The sequence below is a fragment of the Calonectris borealis genome, chromosome 1 (genome assembly GCF_964195595.1).
Source record: "Calonectris borealis chromosome 1, bCalBor7.hap1.2, whole genome shotgun sequence".
NCBI lineage: Eukaryota > Metazoa > Chordata > Aves > Procellariiformes > Procellariidae > Calonectris > Calonectris borealis.
The window spans coordinates 126,330,835-126,357,803 of record NC_134312.1 but is presented as its reverse complement, the minus strand read 5'-3'; the positions used below and the strand labels follow the sequence as shown (position 1 = coordinate 126,357,803).

At 35.2% G+C, this 26,969-nt stretch overlaps 1 protein-coding gene across 1 annotated transcript in view; it reads right to left on the bottom strand.

The window, feature by feature from the left end:
* CFAP47 (cilia and flagella associated protein 47) overlaps positions 1–26,969 on the bottom strand; it is a 363,705-nt gene that overhangs the window by 170,718 nt on the left and 166,018 nt on the right. The window contains exons 46-49 of the mRNA XM_075174429.1: positions 20,642–20,838; positions 17,085–17,228; positions 15,753–15,926; positions 461–572 (exon numbers count right to left, since the gene is read on the bottom strand). Coding sequence (XP_075030530.1) covers positions 461–572; positions 15,753–15,926; positions 17,085–17,228; positions 20,642–20,838 — 627 coding nt within the window. The remainder of the gene's footprint in view (positions 1–460; positions 573–15,752; positions 15,927–17,084; positions 17,229–20,641; positions 20,839–26,969) is intronic.

Here is a 26,969-nt window from a genome sequence, read left to right as displayed (position 1 = left end):
GGCGGAATCGGGATCACTACATTCTATGTATGTACTCTTGCCTTGGGGTCAACAAATTGAACTTTAATCAAGGGAAAGAATCAAATTCTGGTCTCTGCCTTTAAATCTTTGGTTCTAGTAGGGCTAAGATAACTACAGCTATTCAACAGGTTTTGGAAAATTAAATTTAGACCCAAGAACTTGGTGATAATTCAAAATCATTAATTCCTATTGAGTCAATTTTTATGGGACCAATTAAATGCATAAAGTTGGTCGTATGCTGGCATTTTTGAAGGACATGACCACATTTTTAGCAATAATATACCTTTACAAATAAAAATATGAGCCAGCTTAAAAACCAGTAATTATAGCCTTACTTCCAGAAGAAAGGTTATGTTGAACAGAAATGTAAGCATTAAATGTAAAGAGATTTAATCTGCTAATTTATAGGGATTTTATATACTTGGGTTCTACATTGTACCTTGGAAGATTCCTCGTCTCCACGGAGATACACTCAAAGTATAAGCGACTGTGTCATCTGGTTCTACAGTAATAACAGGTGCACCACCGACCATTGAAAGATCTGAAGATACCTGGTGAAGAGAATTCACAATGAGGAAAAATCATCAAAAGCAAGTTACTGTTGCAAGAACACTGTAGACACAATATCCATTCTACTTGCTTTGAAAAGTAGAGTATGATACAAAGTATGCTATTGGTAAGTCCTAACATTTGTGCACATGAAAAGAATACATAGTGTAAGAGTAGTGCTGGCATATATGGGTCATATCAACCACAAATTTTGAAGTCATTACTCAACGCGAGTAAAAGTACCTCACTTAGATCATGGAACTACTTACACATGCATAGTTGCACAATCAGGTCCTTAATATTTTACATATTTTACATTTTCTTTAGAAGTGTAACAATGAGGTTTAACAGTAGTGATCATCTGACTAGACAGAGCAAATCAAAATCTGAGGTGTTGTTTTAACATCAATTGCAATACCTCAAGTGATAGTAAACCATGCTTTTTTGATATGTCGTATTTTGTAAATGACACTTATGCGATGGCATACGTAGCAACTATTTGAACAATGAAAAGACCAATACAACTTTCATGCTGGATTTTAGATTTTGTAAACTATAAAGCTGATTGCAGGAATATAGGTTGAGAGTATTTTTCAGTTGCAGTTCATTTCTTTGTCGCTTGTATAAGTTTGCTACAGACAGACTCTATGATCAGCTGCTCATGGAAGAGACATTCAAGTCTGAGACATTACCAACCACAGCTGATGATTATCTGCTTAAGTCACTGGTTGTGCAGAAAGCCAGCAGGTGGACTGGTTCTGCTCACACCCTCTTTTCTGTCACCTCTGCCACAGGGTGGAGCAAACTGCTGCTGAGGGATGGTATTTTAAATTGACGCTGCAATTTCTGCAGTGGACATCTGACTACAGGTGACGATTTTCCACAGAGGCGTGGAGTCTTTTTAAAAAATATTTTCATGTTCTCATGTAGTACTGTAGCATGCTGTAATTTCTTATTACATTAAATAATATAATTGTCTCTGTGTTGTTGAGGTGAATTTTGAGAGAAATCACAAGTCAAGTCAGAAAGGCTTGATTATTTTTTTTTCCAGTTCGTTTATTCATTTCATTAATGACTACAGCTAGCCTGTCAAGCATCCAAGTGGAAACTTGGATTCTACAAAGATCTCTTTTGCAACAGTAAAAGCATTAGATGCACGGATCATTTTCTTCCTCTCCGAAGTTACTTTTTAGTAAATAAGTTTTGTTCATATTTTCTGTAGAAATAAACAGTTCTAAGATCATCTTGTCTCCTATTACAGCCAATCATTGCCTATAATGTTTGTCCTCTCTGGGGTCCTTATGTTAATATAATCCTTTGTTCAAATGCTAGTACAATTTGGAACTTCTATTCCAAGTAACAGAGAAAAAAAACTGTAAGGCAACAATCTTCCTCTTCCCCAGTAAATCTGCATTTCAAGCTGGATATTAGAAGTCCAACAACCAAAAAGAACAGGAAAAGAGACTAATTGTCAAGGAAAAAACAGGCCAAAAAGAGAATGATGGAAAGATTTGTTGAACAGGCACTTGGAAAAAAAAATGGAAAAAAAAAAATCTGACTATTAACAAAAAAATAACATAGGAAAAAAGGGGCTGCTACACACTGAGGATAGGGAAGTTTCACTTCATGTAAGATAAACAACAAATTAGGCATGATCCTACATTTATGGACTACTCCATTTCAGTTTACAATGAAGTTAATAATGTATACAAAAGTAAAGGCTAAGTACGTAAAAATACGGATAGGATAACAGAAATGACAGCAAATAATTAGGGATAGAAACAAGATTAATAAAAATGATAATTTTTTTAAGGAAAAAGTAACACGGAGCAGATGCAAAAGTAGGATAAATGTGATTAATTTAAACTGGATAAAATGCAGGAAAGTAGCATAATACAGTTTCTGTCAAAGACTGGACATACCAGACTAGTTTCTATGAAAAAATATCGAAGTAAAAGGAACACTACTGGTATAGTTGACTATAAACATGAAGCAGATATGGATTGCTGATGAATAAATATGGACTGGAAGTTTGATGATTTTCCAACATTCAAGAGAAGTTTTGGATACCTTTCCAAATAGAGTAGTGAATTAACAGAAGTTATATGATTTTAAAATGATGTTGTTAACCTCAAGGAAGTGACTGTATAACCAAACAGGAAAAAGTTGAGTATAAGCAATGAAGTAATGATAGTACATACATGGCCACTGTTTCAGTGTCTGAATCCAGGTGCCCATATCAAGAGACAAGAAGGAATTCTCCTTTCCCTCCCCTACATCAGATTGATAAGATTGCTGGGTTTTTTGCTTTGTTCTTTTCTTAGTGATGGATATGGTTCACTTCCTAGGATCATCATAACATAACAAATGCACTGCTGTTTCAGTGTTCAAAGACACTGTTGATGTCAAACTTTCCCACACTTTTCCAGAAACACATTACAGTTGTCATCTATTTTTGCAGGTCCCATATTTTGTGGTAGAGCTAAGAAAGATTGTGTCTTTCATGGTGTAGAAGTCATGTAAATTAAATGTTCTGTGAGTCTATCTAAACTAGATATTTACAACTACATCACTACATGTAATTCTGAGGGGTGGAGACCTGCTGATTCTTGTGGTCCCTTCTAGTATTATATTTCTACTAAATGTTAATCAAGTAAGTCCATTTTCTCCTTGCATGAAGTATACGAACACAAGCACACATGTACAAATATATATACATATTATCCTACACTGTCTCTTGAGGAGGGTTCTTCTTTCTTTTGTCATTTTTTTGTTTAATAGGGATGGGAAGAGAGACGGGCAATGGACAGGCAATCATATCTTCTTGTCACTACACCTTATGAATTTCTTACTGGTCAGAACCACCAGAAATTGCTGGTGGTTGTCAAATTTGGCTAGATTTAAAAAAAAATAAAAAATGGGGCACCTACTTCTGAAAGGTATACCTTTATTTTCTCCACTGAGCTGTAACCTACCCCTATAAAGGAAGCTAATATTTTCACTCCTGGGGAGAGACCGAAATGTTTTTTCCTTGACAGTGGATAGTCTTGCCATGCATACTTTATGACTGAAATCCATCAGTGTTCCCAAATTAGGCAATTTTCCATGCATATCTGAAGTCTGATTCATGCTGATCCCATCTATAAGACCAGAAAGGCACTAATACCAACACTTTTTTACCAAATAACTAAGAGTTTAGGGCACTGGCCAGACCTGCAGATCTTGGAACAAACCCGTTGGCCCTAATCTGCTCAGACTGAAAAAATTAACTAAACATTGTCCTGGTTTTGGCTGGGATAGAGTTAATTTTCTTCATAGTAGTTGGTATAGTGCTGTGTTTTGGATTTAGTAGGAAAAGAATGTTGATAACTCACCGCTGTTTTAGTTGTTGCTAAGTACCCTGCTAGTCAAGGACTTTTCAGCTTCCAATGCTTTGCCAGGTGCACAAGAAGCTGGGAGGAAGCATAGTCAGGACAGCTAACCCAACTGGCCAATGGGGTATTCCATACCATATGACGTCATGCTTAGCATATAAAGCTGGGGGAAGAAGAAGGAAGGGGGGGACGTTCGGAGTGATGGCATTTGTCTTCCCAGGTAACCATTACACGTGATGGAGCCCTGCTTTCCTGGAGATGGCTGAACCCCTGCCTGCCGATGGGAAGCAGTGAATGAATTCCTTGTTTTGCTTTGCTTGCCTGCGTGGCTTTTGCTTTCCCTATTAAACTGTCTTTATCTCAACCCACGAGTTTTCTCACTTTTACCCTTCTGATTCTCTCCCCATCCCTTTGTGGGGGGAGTGAGTGAGCGGCTGTGTGGTGCTCAGTTGCTGCTGGGGCTAAACTATGACAGTCCTTTTGGTATCCACCCCTTATTCCATACCATTTACATCATGCTTAGGTCCCACACTATGCAATACATTCTCATTACTCACCATCCCCCTTCCCATCCTTTGATATAATACACAGATATCATTCCCTTAGTCTATGGACCACCCCTGTAAAATGTCTGTAAAATGTCCATAAATGTCCACAAAATGTCCACTGCATTCATTTAGTCCATGACTTAGGGTTCCATCTGTTACGGTGGTCACTCAGGACAGGAGAGGTGGTGTGTTGCATGGAGTTACTGGACACCAAAGCCAGCTCAGGTTGGGTCACTGCTGCACTTGCACTGCTTCTTGTAAGGCTTGTCCTCCACTGGTTCAGGTGGTTCCTGCTACAGTAATTCCTACAACATGCAACTCAAATCATAGGTTACAACAATTTAAAAGTATTTCCATTACAATCTCCACCCCTGGTCCATTTGGACCAGACCATAGGGTTTAACATTGCAATGAACTCCTTCCCTTGCCCCTGCTCCAGCTTGGACTTATCTGCAGACTGCATCCCTTAGGGTTATACCTGCTCCAAGTGGCACCTTATCTATAAGCCACAGTCTCTCCAGGGGTATACATGCTGCGGCATAGACTTATCCACAGCCACAGACGCTTCGAGGTGCACCGGATCCAGCGTAACCTTACCCACAGCCACAGTCCCTTCAGAAGTAAACCTGCTCCAGTATGGCCTTACCCATGGCTGCAATCCCTCCAGGGGTGTACCTCCCCTGTCATGGGCTTATCCATAGTGTGGGACCTAAGAATGATGTAAATGGTATGGAGTAAGGGGTGGATACCAAAAGGACTGTCGTAGTTTAACCCCAGCAGCAACTGAGGTTAAACGTCATAACCATGACGTCATATGGTATGGAATACCCCATTGGCCAGTTGGGTTAGCTGTCCTGACTATGCTCCCTCCCAGCTTCTTGTGCACCTGGCAAAGCATTGGAAGCTGAAAAGTCCTTGACTAGCAGGGTACTTAGCAACAACTAAAACATCAGTGTGTTATCAACATTCTTCTTCTACTAAATCCAAAACACAGCACTATACCAACTACTAGGAAGAAAATTAACTCTATCCCAGCCGAAACCAGAACAACACCCATAGAGAAAATATGTCTTACTATATTACTACTGGCCTGGTTATATCATTCTCCATTCCTTTTGCTGAGTTCTGTTGCTGGGTGCCCACTTTCTCCAGTTAGACAGAGAACCCAGATGACTGTCTAAAACTGTGGATTTCAAGGTAAGAAGTGTCTAAAAGAAAGCAACCAGCAGCTCAGAACCTTGCCATCTCTTTTATCCCTATTTATGAAAGCTTCCAAAGGCACTGAAGGGGTTGTTCTTTCATAGTATGAATTTAACCATATAAATCCTCTGAATCTCTTTGTTGTTGTTCAAAAGACTTCCCAGGGCTAGAAATAACCTTGTTTTTCACAATCTAGAATCATATGCATGAGCTTGTGCGCAAATTTTTGTTAAGTATTATGTGCATATATGACAGGTATAAAAATGGTACCGTTTATATTAATTTAAAAGCTCAGTTTACTTTTAAGGTGTTTTTTTCTTCCATCGCCACTCTAATCCTTAATGAAAGCAAAGATTCATCTTTACTTACATTCTGCAGAAATCATGCTGAAATGATAGATCTGCAGATTTCTGATTTCTCTTCTGACTACTCTAAAATAATTGAAGTACATATTTTGAAAAATTAAAAAATTATGCTTGACTACAGTAAAGCATTTAACTTGGCTGTTTTAAATTCCCCATTTTCATGAAAACTTCTAGAAGTTAGGTACCAGATACCAGAAGCTAGTTTACAGACGTTAGCTTTCTAAATGCATAGTATTTTCCCATGAAAAATTATGCAGTTTTTCAGTGTAAATAGTTGTGCATCTCCACTGCTTCCTTGGTAGTAAATTACTTCATCACTAATTTATAGAGAATGGAATCCTTTTGAAAAAAAGAGGTAGACTTGTTACCTTGAGATAGCTCTAGTTAACTTCTTATCTGTGTGCATGAACTCTCTCTTCATAATTTGTCATTCATTCATTTGATCTATTTAATCTTTTCACCTCTCAAACTCTGGAAATCATTTAATGCTACTTGCAATGTTTGCTAACATTTGTCAATTGATTTAGCTCTTTATGCACCTCTAATTCTTCTTTCTTTCCATGGGTTCTCCACTGTTCCCACCATATCTTAACAGTAATTGGACTTAAAAAAAAAAACAACTCTTTTTCCATCTGAGAGTTCCATTCTTTTCCCTCCTCGTGTCTAAAATTTCATCTTCTGTGGAAAGGGACCTGGGGTACCTGGTGGACAACAAGCTCAATATGAATGAACAGTGTGCTGCTGCGGCAAAGAAAGCCAGCAGCGTGCCGGGTTGCATCAACAAGGGCATCACCAGCAGAGATAAAGAAGTCACTCTCCCGCTCTACTCAGAGCTTGTCAGGCCACACCTGGAATACCATGTTCAGTTTTGGTCTCCGCTACGCAAAAAAGATGTGGACAGGTTGGAGAGGGTCCATAGAAGGGCCACCAAGATGACCAAAGGACTGGGAAGCCTGCCATATGAGGAAAGGCTGAGAGAACTGGGTTTGTTCAGCCTTGAGAAAAGGAGGCTTAGGGGAGACCTTATCACCATGTTCCAGTAGTTAAAGGGTGGCTACAAAGAAGGTGGAGACTCCCTTTTTACAAGGAATCACATGGAAGAGCCAAGGGGTAATGGGTACAAGTTACTCCTGGGGAGATTCCGACTGGACACAAGAGGACAATTTTTCACAATGAGAATGATCAGCCATTGGAATAATCTCTCCAGGGAAGTGGTGGATTCCCCAACATTGGACACTTTGAAGATTTGGCTGGACAGAGTGCTAGGCCATCTTGTTTAGACCATGCTTTTGCCAAGAAAGGTTGGACCAGATGATCCTTGAGGTCCCTTCCAACCTGGTATTCTATGATTCTACGATTCTTCCTGCTAACAGGAAGCAAAGTTGCCTTTTGGTTTAACAAAGTTTCTACTAATTCAGTTATAATCACACTACTCCATAAATATACATGCTTCTAATGTGCTACACAGCCCAATCCCAGAATTTTAAAATTCTAAATAGATTTTTTCCTGTCAGTCTGCCTTCTGCAATCACATTTCCCAAATTCTTCCTAAAGTTCTCATGAGAAGGTGTATCCTATTGTCCTCATCCATATGCACATCCTACGTACAGCTTCACAGTTGCATGCCAAGGTGAAATCTGAATGCACATTGCCATTTCATGCAGTTTTCCCTTCGAGGGTAGAAAGACAGCCATGGTATGCTTCAAAATGCCCCAAGTCTAAATGATCAGAGAACTGAGACTGCAAGGTAAACTACAGCGCACACTATCCTCCTTCCATCCTCCCCAGTAAGGACACAAACAGCTTTCCTTAGTTCTTTAAGGTGTTAGGAAGATTGTAAGAGGACTGTTTTAAGTTATGCAAGCCAAGCCAAAGAGGTGGAATCCTTTCTATCTCTGTTTACACAAAACACAAAATAGGAAATTAAAATACAAAAACTTGCACATCTGAAATTATAAACTACCCAATGAATTCAGAAGTGAAACATCTATCAGCAGTACTGTATTTAACATTTTTTCTAGTTATACATGTAGTTTCATGAATACTATTTATGCTGTAAAGCAATTAGTACTAAAAAAGAGATTACAACCCACGAGTTTTCTCACTTTTACCCTTCTGATTCTCTCCCCCATCCCATTGTAGATGGATCTACACATACACGCACACAGAATTTATTATCAGGCCTGAATAACTGCAGTTTCTCAAGATACTGATCAATTTAAAGCACCTGGAAACTATGTAACATAGCTGACTCTCATCTACAATCTTTGTCAGCATCCTATTGCCAAAAAAAAAAAATCATATCAATATTAACGCTGTCTTGTAAAAACTTTCCTACTGGTAGTTTTTCCATTCTTAAACATCTTTCTAACATTCCTGGGCATAACCATTAGGGGCCTTAATGGGTGAAATACTTTTTAACTGTATAAGTGAGCTAGGAAAAGAAAAACTCCCACTTTGATGTTTATCCCTATTTCCTAGCATGTCTATCATCTTCAAAAAATATGAATTTATTCTTCCCATAGTTTATGTATGAATTATAGCCATTTACAAATATATACAGACATTTTGAAAGAATAATTCTTCGTTAATAAAAATTCACATAAATCAGTAAATAATGTAACAAATAATAGTAAATAATTAATATATAATTTTTTAAATGTTTAATTTTATTAAGTACTTTATAAGGTTGTATAAGCCCAAGCTCCATCACACCATGCAATTTAATTAAGAAAATACAAGAAAAAATTTATTAAAATAAATTGTCTTTCAGTACTTCTTCTTAAGATCTCACAAGAAAATAAAGTTAATTCTATTGTTTTGCAATGTAAAACTGTGTTGATAACTAATAAAATACTTTGGTACTACTCACATTTTCAAAAAAATCTAATGAAGAACTGACACAATAAGCTGAAATGGAACAGAACTTCCGATAAAATTTCTCTATTAAAGCCTGCATCCACATACCATTATCAGTCTTTCAAATTCATAACAAAATTAGATTCTTTATTTGCATAGGTTTTGTTAGAAAGACAATGTGTGACATAATTAAGAAACAGCAAAGCTGCTCAAGTTGCCGTAATATTTATCATGCAATTACTACAATTAATTCAGTGAAGAAATTCTGGCTCTCAGTAAACACAAATTTTCCCAAACCCACACAACATATGTTACGTCCTTTCACTATCGCTCAGAAAATAAGAATTGTACAATATCACAATGAAACCAAAATGTAAATTATTATTAAAGTTATCAACGTGACTCTGCAGAAAATTTGCTCGAATCAATCCATCTCCAAGAATTTAATTTTTAAATGATAGTATTCTCCATTTTCTTATACCTCAAGTCATTATTTACACACAGCCAGAAAGTATAAATGCAGCAGATTTGTAAAATAGTATAATTTTAATCTAATTTATCAGTCACATTTGAAAACTCAATCTGCAGAACTGTAATATGGGTCTTTAAGATTAATAGGAATGGAAAGCCAATTTCAAAATTATAGTAAAAAAAAAATTTTTTTCCAGAATTGAATAACCAAATAAGCATAACTTCTAAAATGTCAGCTGACACTTCAAGCCAAAGTGGTAAGTGGACGTACAGAACTTAATGAAATATACTTAAATTCCACTATCTCTTTGTATAACAAAGTTAGACAGTAATATGTTCAATTGTTTCTCAGGTCTGTTTAACAGTACTGACAGGCTCTACTTATTAAAAAGTCAATGCTTCTTGACACTAGGCCAGAACTGGATCTGTGAGAGTGATTGATCAATCTGATAACCAGATTTTTTTCAACACTGTCAAGAATGACAGATGTCTCAAAAGAAGCCCCCATTACTTTCCCTCATCTTCCTTTTAATGCATACCTTGCAAGTTCCTGAGTTATTAGGAAATAATTTATTTCTTGCAATCACTTTTATTTTGCCACCAGCATATTAAAACACTGAAATAAAACAACTTTGTGTTGCACTGAGTATATTCCTCCAAAAATTCCTGCCTGTTCAGCTGCAATCTGGACTTCTACATAATGAAGAGTGTTACATAATCCAGATTCGTAACCCAGCCAGGCCACCTGTCGAGACCACTAACCTATCTCAAGAAACAAATCAGAACCTAAGATCTTACTACACCTTTACTTGATCAAACAATTTCATAACTAAGTAATCACAAAAAAACCCTGCCAGCTACCACAGTTATTCTTACATTCTGTAGACCTTTGTACCATTCATTATTGCTATGAAGAACGCTTTTTCTGTACTGAAGCCTGTTACAGAAGTTCTGGTAGGCAATGTGGAAGCCAAAAGGATTGAAATTGGAAGGACAGATAAAATTAGAAGGATTATGGAATACACAGATTTGCTTGTGGTTAAAGAATACAAACTTGATGAGGGTATAGGACCTTCAGCAATCAGGTTACTAGAGTTGCATGGAATTTATTCTCAGGAAATCTCACATAAATTACCAAACAAGACTTAGCCTGAACAGGGAAGGCCCTCATTAAAGGTTTACAGTATATAATTTTATTATTTTGAGATATTTGTTACAAACACCCAACCGTCATGTAATTCTTTCATTGACATTATAAAGATCTAAAATGGATATATAGAGGATAGAGACAGGAATGCATTAAAGAACAGGGTATTTCATAGTTTTTGATTATGTATTTATTCTGCAATATTTTTGGAAATTACTAACCATTTGTATAACCTAATACCTGAAAGGTCATTTAACTAAGCCTTGAGATTCCTCTAGAGAGTTTACTTTAATGACTTCTATTTTGAACAGCACTGAGAAAAACAGTTACACAGTCTTATATTTTTACTGCAAAACCAAGCCTTGAAAGTATTAGGCACCTTTATAGCTAAAGTTACTATCAAAGGTGTTGTTAGGAGAAACCATCAACACACTAGACAATTAGTTATATCCAGCAGAGTTTTATATAAAAATCAAAAGAAAATGGCATAAAAAATTTTGTCATGAGACTGACAGATTGAATTTTATAGAAATACTTTACACTTCCTACTGTTGTAGGATGATTTGAATCTAATTTTACAGCCACTAAAATCCACTTACATTGCAGTCACTAACCTTGTATTAATTCAGCATCAGAGAAGGATGTGCTCTCTGGCTGACATTATATGTGCACAAATTCTTTATGAATTTTGTTGTAACGTTTTTTTCAGATCCAGGGGTAAGTTAATAATGAGAAAGACTATTTGTTATAATGAAGAGCACAGTGGCAGTATTTCCCTAAGGTTTACACATCAATCAGTAGAAAATAGTTCACAAAACATTCACGTTTTTCAAGGAATTTATGGAAATTGTCTTTCCAATCATGGAAAGTGTTTTGTTTAGCATTTTTAAAGGTAGACTGATGGAGTCAAGCACATGATCTCCACTGAATTCCAAAAGCACTTCTTCCCGCCCCAACTCTCTTGATACATATCAGTGGTTGCACAGACAAGCAAACCACACATACAAAAATTATTGCTGCTCCAGACATGAGCACTCTATATATGTTTGAAATGGGAAAAGCTTTATTCAGAGGGAAGATGGCTTTCTTAATAGAGGAAAGGAAAGAATTATTTCCCTCTTCCTGCTCCCAAACTTAACTTTCATTTCCAATAGTCACTTTTGCAGTAGTACCCTTATTTTGGTTGATGCTGTTAGATATATACAGTGAATACTGAGAATATATGCTACTGAGGGTAGCATATATATAATGTAATTAATTTTTTAATGAAATAAGTTTTTATTAAGTTTATAGTTTAATATATTCAGTTATTAAAATGGAATAGTGAAGCTAAATTTACACCTCAAAGGCAAAATTACCGAAGTATTAATTCAGCTAAATTACTTATTGCTAAGTATTCATTGTGCAGTAAATTGTTTACGGACATGCCTGTAAATTATTATGCTCATCAGCTACTGGCACATCTTATACCATTCTTGATATAGGCTGAGCTTTATTACTTCAGCAAATGAAATACTTATGTTTCTTAAAAATGTCATGTATGTCCCAGTTTATCTATGAAAAGTTACCTTGTATAGTGGATACACTCCATCTGCAGAGGATGTATGGGGCAAAACAACCAACCAATTCAATAAAGATGATGTTCACCAGCCAACAAAATTACAAATGATCCCATCAAAAACATTTCTAAAACTATTACTTTTTGGATTATCTTTGTTCTGTTTCCACCAAAGCTGACAAGATTTCCTCTACCTAATCATCAACTTGGCTAAAGGACAATATGGTAAAATTTCAAAGATGCTGGATTAAAAAGGAGGAGGAGTTATTGGGCTGTCAGCAATTGCCCCCAAGGGAAACACTGACAAAGACAAAATCACAGTCTGTTGTGCTCTGCTTCACAACCGGCTATCCAGAAATTACAGTAATCAGGCAGCATGGAATGAAAAACAACAACAACAACAAAATTAGTATCACTTCTTTTTCCTGTTGCCCTTTGTGCTATTCACTTCTGAGTAAATAAAGTTTATTTTGCATTTCTAATAAAGTTGTTGGTCACAGTTCCCTCTTAGAGGAGGTTTTCCCCTTTCTCTTAATAACTACAGACAATGGTGATCATGTTCTGTATTTACTGATTAAATCCTAATTTACAGACTAACCCTTTGGGAATTAAAAGCGAGCAAATGATCTTCACTCACTACAACAGCACAAGACACTATGTGACATCTGCTGGAGAGTGCTGGAAGCGATTAATATTCTTTGTTTTGTTGAGGCAGTTTCCAGACACTGATAGGTTTTGTAATCATGCCTTTTCCAACAATTCCAGCCCACCTTGCTTCAATAACTGTTCTGCAGCAGCTTCTGGGTAAAAAACTAGCATAGAGAAAATACATTATTCACACCGATTAATTTATTACATGCATACAAGCATGAAATAGCTGGCCTTACTACTTCTCTCTCAAAAGCCCCAGAGCAAAAAGAGCACACATGGTTGGACTGACAATCAGTACTTCACAGAGGCAAAAAACCCTACAACAAAACAAACCACCACAAAACCAACCAAGCAGAAGAAAAAACCCACGCGAAAACCAGATTTCGGTACCCAGAGAACACCTTCAAGGAAGTCAAAGTTCAATCAGACCCAGCTCACCCTGGAACAGTCACAACTGTCATAAATCCATTTAACGCAATGTTGCTGAAAAAGACATACAATGAATAATTTTAATGCATTCATTTTGAAGTTTGATATTTCAGTGTCTCTCTCTGTTGTGGTTTAACCTGGCAGGCAGCCAAACACCACACAGCCGCTCGCTCACTCCCCACCCCCCAGTGGGATGGGGAAGAGAATCGGGAAGAAAGTAAAATTTGTGGATTGAGATAAAGACAGTTTAATAGAACAGAAAAGGAAGGGAAAATAATAATCATCATCATCATCATCATCATAATGGTAGAATATATAAAATGAGTGATGCACAATGCAATTGCTCACCACTCACTGACCGATGCCCAGCCCATCCCCAAGCAGTGATGGCCCCTCCCCAACCAATTCCCAGTTTATGTGTATATACTGAGCATGACGTCATATGGTATGGAATACCCCATTGGCCAGCTGGGTTAGCTGTCCTGACTATGCTCCCTCCCAGCTTCTTTGCACCCAGCAAAGCATGGGAAGCTGAAAAGTCCTTGACTAGTGTAAACATTACTTAGCAACAGCTAAAACATCAGTGTGTTATCAACACTACTCTCGTACTAAATCCAAAACACAGCACTATACCAGTTACTAGGAAGAAAATTAACTCTATTCCAGCCAAAACAAGGACACACTTTCATTTCACAAAAAATATTGAGTTCACACAAAATGGGAAAGCAGAGGAAATAGTTCTGTTGTCAACTTTCAAAAACATTCACTTCTTTCAGAGATAAAAGTACAAATGTATTAGAAATCTAAATGCATTCACAGCTAAAAAGGTAAGACTGTGAAAAGAAAAGTGTCAAAGCTGGAGATGCCCAAAAAATACATTTCCTACTTTGTTCAGGGGGTGTAATAATAAGTCAAAAAATAGGAGCATGAAGCTGGGCCTTTTTATGATGTACAAAGTTTATTAAATGTAAATCCTCCTGTAATAATGAAAAATTGGAGACTAGCAAGAGTTTAAGGAAGGATTTAACATTGCCATGAATTCCCATCAAACCAATAGAAGAGTGCTGCTGACACATACATGATCTCTCTTTATAAAATAAGGTGAAGCCACTGTCTACCAATACCTGTAATTTTGAGTAAAGTGGCATTTAGTGCTACTGGTACCAAGGCTAGGAACAAAAGATCACTCATTTCACAATGTTAACTAGTTAACTAGTCAGATTTTATCTTCTAGAATCTACATTCTTCCCTTTTCCCTCCTTCCCCCCCAAAAGAAAAGCTACAAAAAAAACCCCAACACCCAAATCCCTCAGTTCAAAAATATATATTTAAATATGATGACAATTTTTAGAGCATGCTGTCCTGCCTTGTTTTCATAGATTGAGCCCTCCTAGCAAATGCAGCCCTCCTAGTATACAGCCATAGTATCTAGATGCTTTCTACTCTAGATTTAAATGCCATAATAGAGTCACAAAGATATTTTTTGTTGAGCAAGGTCCAAGTTGTTGTTCTCTGCAGCTGAAAAGAAAAGCAGAAGTCATCTTTTTTGCCCTAATGTACATTCCGCTTCTGCTGGCATATGACATGAAGTCCTATACATGGATAAGGAAGGCGAGGAATACTACTGAAATACTTTTTTCACTTTCAAATTAAAGATGCAGACAAGTTAAATAGTAGGAAAATCATGCAGTTACAGTAATACAACAGTGTTTTTAAATAGGAAAATATGTTTGTGTAAATACAGTTATAAAATATATTCAACTAAAACAGGGAAAAATAATAATGATTATATTTAATAGTAAAAAGATCTTCTTGAGAAGGGAAACTAACAAAACTGTGTTTTCTAAGAATTTATATCTTATCTCCCTCCACTGAAATCACAATTCCCTCAGCACCTCCTACTCCATCTCCCCAGTGACCCATTGCTCTTCAACAACTCCAGTTTGTTATTTCCTTTAAATTTTCTTTCCCATCAGCAAACACACAAAGTATTCCCAACTTCTTCCAACATCCCTGAAACAACAGCTGGGCAAAAGACACTAACTGCTACAATTTGTTCCAAGAAATGCAAGCACTGACTGGCCAGGCCATCAGGCCATTAGGAACAGAGATATAGTGAGCTCATGCTGCAATCTTTCCCTTAGTAGGATAAAAATTTTTGTCCTTTTCCTGTAATATTCCAATGCTTTCTGAAGATTTTAGGAACCCTGTATTCTCAAGGCCCTTCTCTGATTTCAAAACTGATGGAATTGGCCACTGGTTTCAAACCAGTGGAGAAAGAAGGGAGGAAAGACTAGCAAATGAACAGAGTGCAATTGTATAAGTGTTGTCCCATTAGGAACCAGACTGAAATACTAAGAAATCTTTTTCCATGGAACATACAGTAAAATCATACACTATCTCACAGACTTCCTGACTACAAACATATCCATATACTATAAACTATAGTTAGATAGAATTTCTCATGGATACATGAATTGTAATAGTATACCTGCAATTACAATAATATTTGCTATTGTAATACATAATTTGTAAGCCCTGGGATAGAAAAATAACTGTCACATTATTGCAAAAATTTACCTTGTACGTTAACTTGTTCTTGGTATAATTGGGCACCCATAAAATTTTTCGAGTGATCTTTCTCACTTGGCAATCTATCACAATATAATCCTGTGCCAGAGGTTTCTTCCCTATTCCCTTAAGGCTAAAGATGTTTTCAGTGCCAGCTGTATCATTTCGCAGAATAAGCCTTCCCTACGACAAAGAAAGAAGAAGAAAAAAAAAGTTTCAGCACTGTAAAAGTCCCCTTTGGCTGCCAAACCAACTCCTTTAGTCTATTAATCTCAAATCCAGGCAACAAAGCATGCTTACAAGAAAGTGTTCCTATTGACTTTTCTAGTTCTTAAGTAAACTGCGGTTAAACAGAGAAGAAAACTAAAGAAACAAAAGTTTTTATTTTTAATTTTTCTAAATTATGAAATTTAACAATAAAAAGCCTTCATACTTCTAGATTTTATACCTCTTAGCTTCTTCCTGGAAAACAAATATCCAAGAAAATATGTTCTCATGCATCCTTATTCCTCATATGAAATATAACTTTGCTCAATCATTTCCATCTGTCCTTCAACTAAAATGTTCTTTATAATTATTTATTGTCAAAGGATTCAGGGCTTTTGGCTTTTAATAGTTTTATAATACTGGATTCCTAAACTACACTATATTTGGTTGGTAATGTATGTAGAAGAATTACTAATGTTTCACAGAACATTTTTTTTTTTCCTTTGGCAATTCACACATTTGAATAGCAACCTGCAGTCAAAATCTCTCAGCTAGTATACTGCTTCTTGCTAAAGGTGTCATAGCCTTTGCTCTGCTCTTCATTTTAGCATTCAGAATAGTGATTACTCTGATGGCAAAAGCAGCTTCTAAGCAGTGGCTTAACTTGTAACAGAAATTATTTTATGAAACAAAGTACCCATCACATAAATTCATTTGTGATGTATGCATGCAATGAGAAATACTCAAGGGTATTACTTTGTTACTTAGGTAATGAAATACAATTTAATATATGTATTTCAATTCAGACTAACACAATGTACATTTTTATGATCAAAGTTCAGAATCTCTACAGAGTAACTAGTTGTTTCATTAACATGGAGGGTTTGATAGAAGGGCAAATAAAGGAAGAGGTAATAAAGGGTGGTGGGGAAATCTATCATGCCTAATCTTACGCTTTGCAAAGTTAGTTCCTTTGTTTTTTGACTTCAGCTAGTAGGCAATCCTTCAATTTCTGACTCTCAAGCGGATGATTAATGTTAGCAACTACTTAAGCACTTTCATAATTTGGACACTGATGTAAATTTTATTGACAGAAGCATCCTTTTCAAATGTTGAAAGTAATTTCCCTCTTACCGTTGTTATGCACTCAGCAATAGGCTTGAACATAAGACGATACAGAGCTGTTTCACCTAGACCCACATTTATTAGAGGAGGGCCATAAAAACCCTGTCCTTCCAAAATTGCTTCAAGTTTCCAGTCCTGGTTGGACATGTTACTCTGAAATCAAAGTAAAGACGTAAATTAGATAATGCATTTAAAGCTCTTAACATGCATTTCAGCTTTTACTTGCCGTTATCATCAAATCAGAGCACAGTACTCATTTTCCCAAAGTACTGGCTCAGAGAACCTTTGGGGAGAATACTAAAGTGTATTTTAAAAATTAATTAAGCTAATAATAAATCCCTTATGCCTGGCAGCCAGAGGTACTGGTATCAATATTATCAGTAGCAATGCTGTCAGCAGGAACACTCATTAGAAGAATATGCACATGATACAGCTAATGGACAAGATGGAATTTATAAATATCATGATAAACATTTACAAGTATCTTTATGGTGCTGTTTAATGCTTGCCAAAACTCTGTTCCTTTTCCATCTGTAGAAAATCTTAGCATACTTCTTTGAAGTGCTGATGTGGTGTACTAGCATATATTGCCTCATTTAGCTACTGACTGTATTACAGGATCAGCCTTGCTTACAAATTAAGGACTCCATCTCCAAAGGAGTATTTACAGTTCTATGTTCTCAGAAACTGGTCTTTCAAGAGACTAATCTGTTTTAAAAAATGCCTGTCCTGAGTAGTATGAAAGCCTATTTAAGAAACATGTTTGTCTTGCATCCAGATGTATCACAAGACTGTTTGATTATGGTAGAAAGTGAGATATTTTGTAATACATGCTTGGGGGCTGCATAAAAATAGTAACACTAAAATGATGCTATCCAGCCTCCTACTATTTGAAAGAACCAGAAGACCAAACATCCAGTCTTCAGAAAGGTTAACATTCATCTGAAAAAGAAAATAAACTGGTATTCAAGAACTAATACCTGCCTTGTCAAAACAGAGAAGATTGATCTGATTTATGAAAAGAGGAAGTAATCCTTTGACCCATAATGTCTTTATCCATGGAAAACTGTATATAAATGTCAGAGATAAACAACAAATTTTGGGGAATAGAGATGATACTTCAATCCTCGTTTCCTTCTTTGAAAGTCTCTCAAACTCAGCTATCTCAACCTCAGAAAATAAGAACCACCACCTGTAGTCATTATGGCATGGCACAAGACCTGCAGTATCATATATCTAAGGTCTGATTAATATGTATGATTAATGCTTAATTCTTAGTTGTTAAGAGATAAATTTCCTAGTAGTTGAGCACAAATGCCTGTTTGGAATGTTAAGATTTGTATAGTGCCTCAGTTTTTCAAAATACTTCCATCACTGTGGTCTCCAATTATGTAATAACGACAGTTACATCATCTCTGGTAGAAAACATGAAAAAAAAAATTAACTGGTATCCTCATGATGAAGATAAAATGAAAGGGAAAAAAAGGCATCAAAAGATTATTTTTATTCTCATGCTTTGTTTCTCCACAACATCAGGAACAACATTATCCTTTTGAAAACCAGCTTGACCAGTTTTAAAACTGGCAGGTCATCCCCTTTTGCTAATCTACTATTTTAAAAGGTGGGATAGAGGAAAAACATCACCATGATTGTTCTTTGGTAAGGAAAAGAGGAGGACAGTCAAAATTTGGGGGCTTAAGTTGTTTTATTTTCAATTATTTCTAGTGCCATTGGTATCAGATGCTTCCTTTATCCACGCTAGTGATGATTACACCAATAAGTATTTCTTCTTAATCTCAAAAACAAAAACTTGTCAGAATTGTCTCAAACAAAACACAAAAACTACTTGGAGAAATGTAGTTGACAAACATGGTCACTTTGAAAGTCTTCTGTAACAAATCCTTCTAACATACCATGAATTTTCTAAAAATATCCTCTGAAGAAAGATATTAAGGTCAACCACAAACATTAGAAAATGAAAATAAAATATTTGTTAAATTCTACTCCCTTGAACTTGTGCATTAACAAACAGTATGAATGTATATAAACAGTGAATGTATATAAAAATTTAAAGTATCTAACTCCTTACCAGAGTAACACACATTTCTTATACTGAATATGAAAGAAACCTTGTGAAAAAAAGTAATGTGCAATCATAAAATTAAGCTTAAGATGTAACAGGACAGGAACAACTGCACATTTTTACATTTGTTTGTTCACCAACATTTGATTTTGCAAATTTAGGGCATAAAATTTAGAGCAGACTTTGTGACCAAGACCATGCATTCCATGGAAAGAGACAGACTAACAGAGATACACATTCCCTCTCTCACAAACACACACATACACACAGACAGAGTATATGCTCCAATTGGGGTACTTTTTATTTCCTTGCTAAGAAAACAAGCAGGACTTAAAATTATAAAAGCATGACTCCTGCATGAAATTTAAAAGCATATACTTAGGAACACTCAGAAGTGAAAAAAAAAAAAAAAATCAAAAGAAAAAAGCCAATCTGTTTAGAAACTCTCTGTTTAAAGGAGGTGGAAAAAACCCTTACCTTTCTGTGTTATATAACAGCTATTTTTCAGCTTATGTAACATTCAATAAATCAATGTTTGATAAATAATATATGAATATCTTAAAATGTACATGTAAGAAAAGATAGCACAATAATATGATTTCCTTTCATTTTCTTTACTTTTTTTTTCTTTTTTAATGAACTAGTTCCTTGTCTACTTTCAGTATTTCACAGAGCATCCACATTATGGTCTTTCCCCAGACATTAAGTGTCCCTGTTTGAATCTGCCCCCACTCTTTTGTCTACAAAATCTCAGAATAATTTTTCTATAAATTAACTCACTGGTATTCTTCAGTGGCTCTAATATCAAAAGGTTACATCAAGTACATAGACCAAACCATAGTTCAAATCTCAGGAATTATTTTACCATTTTTATCTCTTGAAGAATCCTTCCCTATCATTTTTTCATCTCTTTTTTTTTTAAATTGGAAAAGTTCTCTAATTTTGAGCAATAATTTTCTGAGGGAGACGATATCACAACCTACACTCCATCTTCACTCCCTGGTCTTACTTCTCATGTGTCAAGGATTTCATATACAAAATAGATATGATAAAACTATATATGGTATACTGCCTACGCTTGCCATATTTTTTAGATTGTATGTAATCTAGTTCTTCTATTTTACTCCTCAACATCTCTCCTTTTTTTCAGAAACACTACATTTATTCCCTAGATTAAACAACTGTTTTTTTCACTTTCAGTGTGATAACATTATTAAATAACAGATTAACAATTGTCAGGACAGAAGTGAAACATTGGAAATAAGCCCATCAAACTAATAATTTACTCTAAGAACTGCCAGAAACTATTTTTCCCAACAAGCTTTATATTATGTCCAATATGGACTTTGAGTAATAATACTCAAGTCAGTATTTACATGCATTTGTGCATTTTACAACTGTAAATTTTAACAGTATTGATCTGGAGTCAGGTTTTTAAAAATCCTCAATCTTAGTTTAGTTTCTAGTAGTAAAGTGAACTTACTATTGGAATATCCTGAATCACTGCCTGGTAAGCGGGAGTTAGAAATTCAAGCTCTGCTTCAGCATGGTCTGTATTCACTACACATTCAATCTCATAGACACGAACATCGCAGGAGGATTTCAGAAGAATCTGACAGCGGTAGCAACCAGCATACTGAGGAATGAATTTTATAGGAAACTCAACTGCATCGCTTCTATCTAAAAACAAAACCAAAAAATTGCAATGTTGTAAAGCTTTTCAGAAACATTCAATTCACAAGCAGAATCTGGAGAGAGTTCCAATAAACTGTAGGAGGGTCTCCCAGCAGTACATGTAACAATTTAAAACAAACAATAGAATTTTAGGACTTTTATCATACAAGCATAGCCAAATTTTTATTTTCCTAAAAAAAGGTATATTTAAGCATGAAAAAAATATTTTCTGTTGTTTTTAGTAGTGCACAGAGAGGAGCATTTTAAAAGATCTATTAAATCTAGTAGAAAAATTTAATGTTTATGTATTTCTGTAAATATCAAAAAAGTATAATAGTTACTACACTTTTGTCAATAGTTACTATGAGAGATGTCAGAGACAATACAGTGTATTTGGCTAATAGTCCCAACAATGACTGGAATTATGTTAAGTTTAGTAGTTCTCATGAGAGCTACTCATTAGACTTTTCCGGTGCCCAATTTTGGATTGAAAGTCTGAGTTTCCGAAAATGCCAGGGGTGTCCAAGTTGGAACAGAATCATGAAAAGTCCCATTTGCCCAATCCACAGCATGTAGGAAAAACTCTCGACAGTAATCTCTAGAGTAAGGAAGATGCAATACAAATGCTGTCCATCTTTGGACATAGCCGGGTCTCACAATTCTGCTGCACAAAGACTTCCTCCTCTGCTCTTGCTTACGGAAAGGATCAGACTCTTTCACAGTATTTTAAGCCCTTCACTAGCCCTTGTAGGGCACTTTCCAAAGGAGAAGGGAAGGCACATGAGGAACTCCAGTGACCGGCCATAAAAAGAGTTCCCCAGTCCAACTCTCCCAAGGGTCTCTAAGAAACCTGAAAAACTACATGAAGACTGCAGCTGTAAAAACTTCAATGTAGTTTTATATGTAACAAAGACTGTTTCTTTTCACTGTTTTCCAAGGTTAGAAACCAACGCCTAAAGTTGGAAAAGATCATGAGGAAGGTCAGAGACAATGTAATGACACAACAAAACCTTACAGATAAAACTCCAAACAAATTACTTCTCCCTGAGGGAGAACACCTGACAAATTCTTGTGGAATTTCCCTTCTTCCTTAATTTAGCTTATTTTCTGATGATATGTATGACAACAGGACTCAAACTATTCTAATATCTTCAATGACGACTACTGAATTTTGAAAGTGCAATCAATCTTCATTTGTAATGCTCCTCATTCTGTTTCACAAAGTGGTGCTCCTCATGTATTCATTTCTCACCTCTCTGCAAATGAACTGCAAATTGAAGCTTTCTTGTTGCCTTATGTCATCACTACTTCAGTTTTTTCACAAAAATAGCTCAAGTTCAAGAGACGAATCATACAGAATGGCATTATTAATCTTTCAACGTTACTAGGCTATCAAAAAGATTATAAATTGCACCTCAGGTTTAATCCTCTCTGAAATAAATTAGTTTGCTCTCTTCTAAAGACAAGATTAATGGCCTGGTAATTTTTGAATTTTTTTTTTTTTTCTATTTGTCACTAAGTTATTATCCCCATTGGCTATCTTCCACAAAAGTGACCTGAGTTTGTCAGTTATGCAAGGAATGAAACTGTCCTTTCCATTCTTCAGTTCATTAGTACAGTCCCTAATTTTATCTGTCTACGAGAATTATTTTAGGGCATTGAAACAAAATATTTACTTAAAAATATTTACCTAAAATTTAAAGTACACATTTTAAATACTTGCATTTCAAGATAAAGTAGATGTTTACAACAGAAAGATAATACAATGTATTGGAAGCTCCAAAATATTTCTGCATGACTTTTACTTTCTTGCACTAAATGGAAATTGTAATTACTAATAATTAGGGTTATCTTTCACTGAGCTGGACCCATCTTTGAAATGCACACTTTCAAACAGAAATGCCTCCTATAGAAAAATTTAAAAAGAAAAACAAGAAGAGTCTTCCTACCCATCCCATTCCATATTTATAATATTTAGTTTGGCATTACTTTTGTTAAAATGTTTGTTTCTTATGCATTAAAAAAATATATTGAAGAATAGGTCAGTTGAATAATTGAAATATTATGACCAATTACAATCAATGAAAAGAAAAGCAAGTCAATTGGTGATGTTTATTTAACATGACAAGTATTTTATGCAATAAGACATGGTTTCTGAAGTGAGACAGGATCTCCAAATCAAAATGATTACAGAAATCACTTGCCTGTGAATTATAGGTGAAAGTTGTTTTTTTTCTGCAAAATGTTTTTTCATGCTAATTTTAAATACCATAAAGTAAACCGGGCTTAAAAGTTTCTCAGCTTAGCATGTTTTCTTCTTTGTCAGTGTCATAAGATATTCAGCAAAGATTAGTCTAGGAATTAATTCAAAGATTTAATGAAAATAATCCATGGGGTCACAACTGGCCTAACAATTTCTGAGACAAAAGTAGTAACAGTAAGCAATGGGCAGCATTTATGTTATTTCTATGTAACAGTAAGCAGAGCCTGCATCCATGGAAATGAATGAGACTGCAAGCATTTCTCCAACAGTGAAAAGTCAGGCAGAACAATACAGGGTTTTGGTACAGTTTCCTTCCCTAGTCAGGATATTTATTGTTTAATGGGGAGATATAAGCAAATAGTTTTATTTTCTAGATTTGTGTTAGACAAATGCCTATGGGAAACATTTACTTGATCCTGAATCTGAATAACTGAATTGGGTTTAGTTGCGAGACAGTTGTCAAAACAGGAGTATTTGCAAAAGCAAAACTTTTGGTGTATAATATCACCACATGTTCTTGGAAAGCTAAATTACACCACATGTTCTCTGGCAACTGCCTGGCATCTTGTAGCATTTACTTACTGCAAAAGACAATCTGATCACCATCTGGAATTAACAAAGTCCATGTCTTCTGATTCTTAAAAATCTTACAGCTCATCATTTTAGATCTGCCTGATCTAAATTGAAAGTTAATCCTCTAACTGCATTAGTCAACAAATAGTACCTTTCAAAGAAAAGTAATAACAGTTCTTTTGACATTAAAACATATTCTAGAGGTTAGTAATAATGGCACTTTGTACAGTAATTGCTGTTTAGCCCTATTACAAATTGTTGGAGGAGGGAAAGAGCAAGAATAGAAATGCTGTTCTTTCATATCACAATCTATTGGCACAACTTCTGAAGGCAAGGAAACTATGGACCTTCAGCAGTTAGTCAACTATTTGCATATTAGATTAGCTTTTATTCAGCAATGATGGTTCTATCTATTTAGAAGCTCAAAACTAAATTTCACAGTGAACTTATCTCAGCCTGACACTGTGCATGTGTCACAAATAACTGGTTAAATTAACCTGAAGACTGAATTTGCAGGTATGGTCTTCTAGAAGGTTAAATAAGCAACCATATCGAAGAGCCCAGACTCTTCTGACTTCTGTTTATATATCAGGTCTTCAAATGAGCTCATCTGAATTAGAACATCAGTAGTCTTGAAAAAGCAACCACTTTTTTATATCTCTTAATGAGTGCTTGATAGGTTTTGAAATTTTTGCTATCACTGTGTATGTTTCTTTGCTGATTTTCTTTCACTTTATCTGAATACAACAGATTTGTAGAAACAAGCAGGCTACACAGTCACTATTCCAATGGGCAACTGGAATGCTGTCAAGTAAAAAGTTTGCTTCATACAACTTAAGAAATATAGTAAAGCTAAGGTGCTTTCTTAAGTCATCCGATGCATAGCCCCTACTGAAAAGGAATAACCAAATTATAAAGTATTACATTGAGAAAAATATAGTAGAGTAATAATTCAAAGTCTCTTGATCTAAAATCACAACAAAGACAGAGCTAAGATGTCTCTAAAACATATGCCTAAAATTTACAAATATAAAAAATTTCAAAAGTGATTCTTCATGACTGAAAGAAGGAAGTAGCTGAGACAACATCTTTAAAAAATAAGCAACAGAGGGGAAAAGGAAGATCAAGGAAAATTTCCTACAAACAGAGAAGCGCTCAGAACTAATAAAAAGAGTGCATTGAATGCATACAGAAGTGTTACATGGAATCAAAGACCAAGTTTTTGTACCACTTACTGCAAAATAGTAAGTTAATGCAAAATTAGTAATGAAGGCTTAATGCCAAAAGGTATAACAAGAACAAGCTAGAGATTTCTGTAGTACATTCCTTTCTTTTTGCAATCTAGAATTCTCTAAGGAAATAAGTTTTCTTTTAAAAAAAAAGAAAACAAGTAAACCAGTAGTTGTTTTAACAGAAGTCAGGAAGAAGCCACAACAATCTGAATAAATTAACTGTAGGAACAATTATCAAGAAAGTAGAAAATCTCTAACAATTCTTGATAGATCTGTAGAGAAAGTTTTTTCATCCATTCTCTGGGGAGGAAATTAAAAAAAGAAAAAGAGGGCTCTTTTTGGATATTCTTTGCAAGTATAACAGCAGGCAGCCAGCATTGTCAAAACCTGTAGGAAGAGGCAACAGAACTCTGATATTAGCTTTTGATACTGAAGTTAAATTAGACAGCCAAGTGGAACAACATTTTTTCATTGAAAATGCATTGTTGACTTTTATTTTTTCCTGGACAATTTTAATGCTGAAATAGTACAACCTAGCCATCAAAAAAATATGTTTTTAGTTTTATTTTCCTGCCTAGGTTTTTTATGTCTATCTTTATAAACTAGGAAAGAAACTAAATCATATGGCATGACTAAAAGCATTCTAGGTGCATGCTTGCCTTGGAAAAGTTCAACAATGTACATGCTTATAAAATACAGTAAGTGTATACCAGAACATACTTGCTTAGGTGCATATCAATTTGAAAATTAAAATTTTACCATTATTCTAAAGAACTGCACAAATTTATCATTACTGATGTAATATATATGTATATTTATCATCACATGGCAACAGCAGTTGGTATTTGGTTATTATTACAATGTATAATATAAAGTATTGATATGCTGGTACTGACATGCTGCTATATTGCTTTTGCATATCAATTGCTATCAATCATTTACTCCCATATACTTTCTTTCCTTTAAAATACTTCTAGTCCAAGGGTATTACTATCAGGTTTCTGCTAATAGTACGATTGGTAATGTAAAGTCCTTTCAATGCAGAAGATTGTAAACAAAAAAAAAACAGTCTGAAAAAAGAAAACCAAATAAACAGGAAGCCCTTCTTATAAAGTACTTGCATGCTGTAGTATCCATGAACTGTCACATGCAAATATGTGAGGCACTGTACCTCAGGAATTTCTACACATTTCTTTTTCCATTACTCGAAGCCATTGCCTGTGTCATGCTACAATACATAAAGGCACAGCTTATTCCAGAAAATTCCTGAATTTCCTAACTCTCGGATAAATGCTTATTGTTCCTACATCTGGATACCCACCACAGTGCTTTAGTTTTAGATATTGGTAGCAATAGATCTTGTATTATTTAGGCAATTGCTCAAATTTGTCTGTAGAACATTTGCCTTTCTACAACAGAAAAGATCCTACATATGCCTGAACTTTATTTTCCAAATTTCGTGTGTACTAAAATTATGATCCTTAATTTTTGTTAAGCTTTGGTGAAAGTAATTTATGAGTACTCAGAAACCTGATAACCAACTTCCATCTTCCAGAGTAAAATTTTTTCTCTTTTCCCTAATCATTCAACTAATTTTTACTTTAGCTTTGATTTTTCAGACTTCATTTATTTCAACTTGATGTCTAGAAATGTATAGTTCTATTTATTTTTGTGCAATTTCAGCTTTTAAGTATTTTATTCTTCTTCCCGTTTGCATAATTTGACTGCATCAAATGTTTATTTCACTTTTAATACCGAAAGATGTATTATTGGACATTTATCTTAACATTAGAATTTCACCAAATAATTCTTATATTAAGCCCTAGCCTGACAGTTGGAACAAAAGTGTGTATCTTAGGAAAGCTTCCAGTTTCTTTTTTGCAAGACTAAATGGTAGAAAGATTGTTGTTTCTCTTGAGTTTGTATCAGTATTTAATAAAGCTCACAGTCACATCGTTTTACAGGTATCACATATTGTTTTATTACAAATCTCTCTGTTATGTAGAAAGTGCTATGCTTTCTGCATAGAGCCCTTTACAGTCAGATATATTCTCCCTTTTTAAGTATTT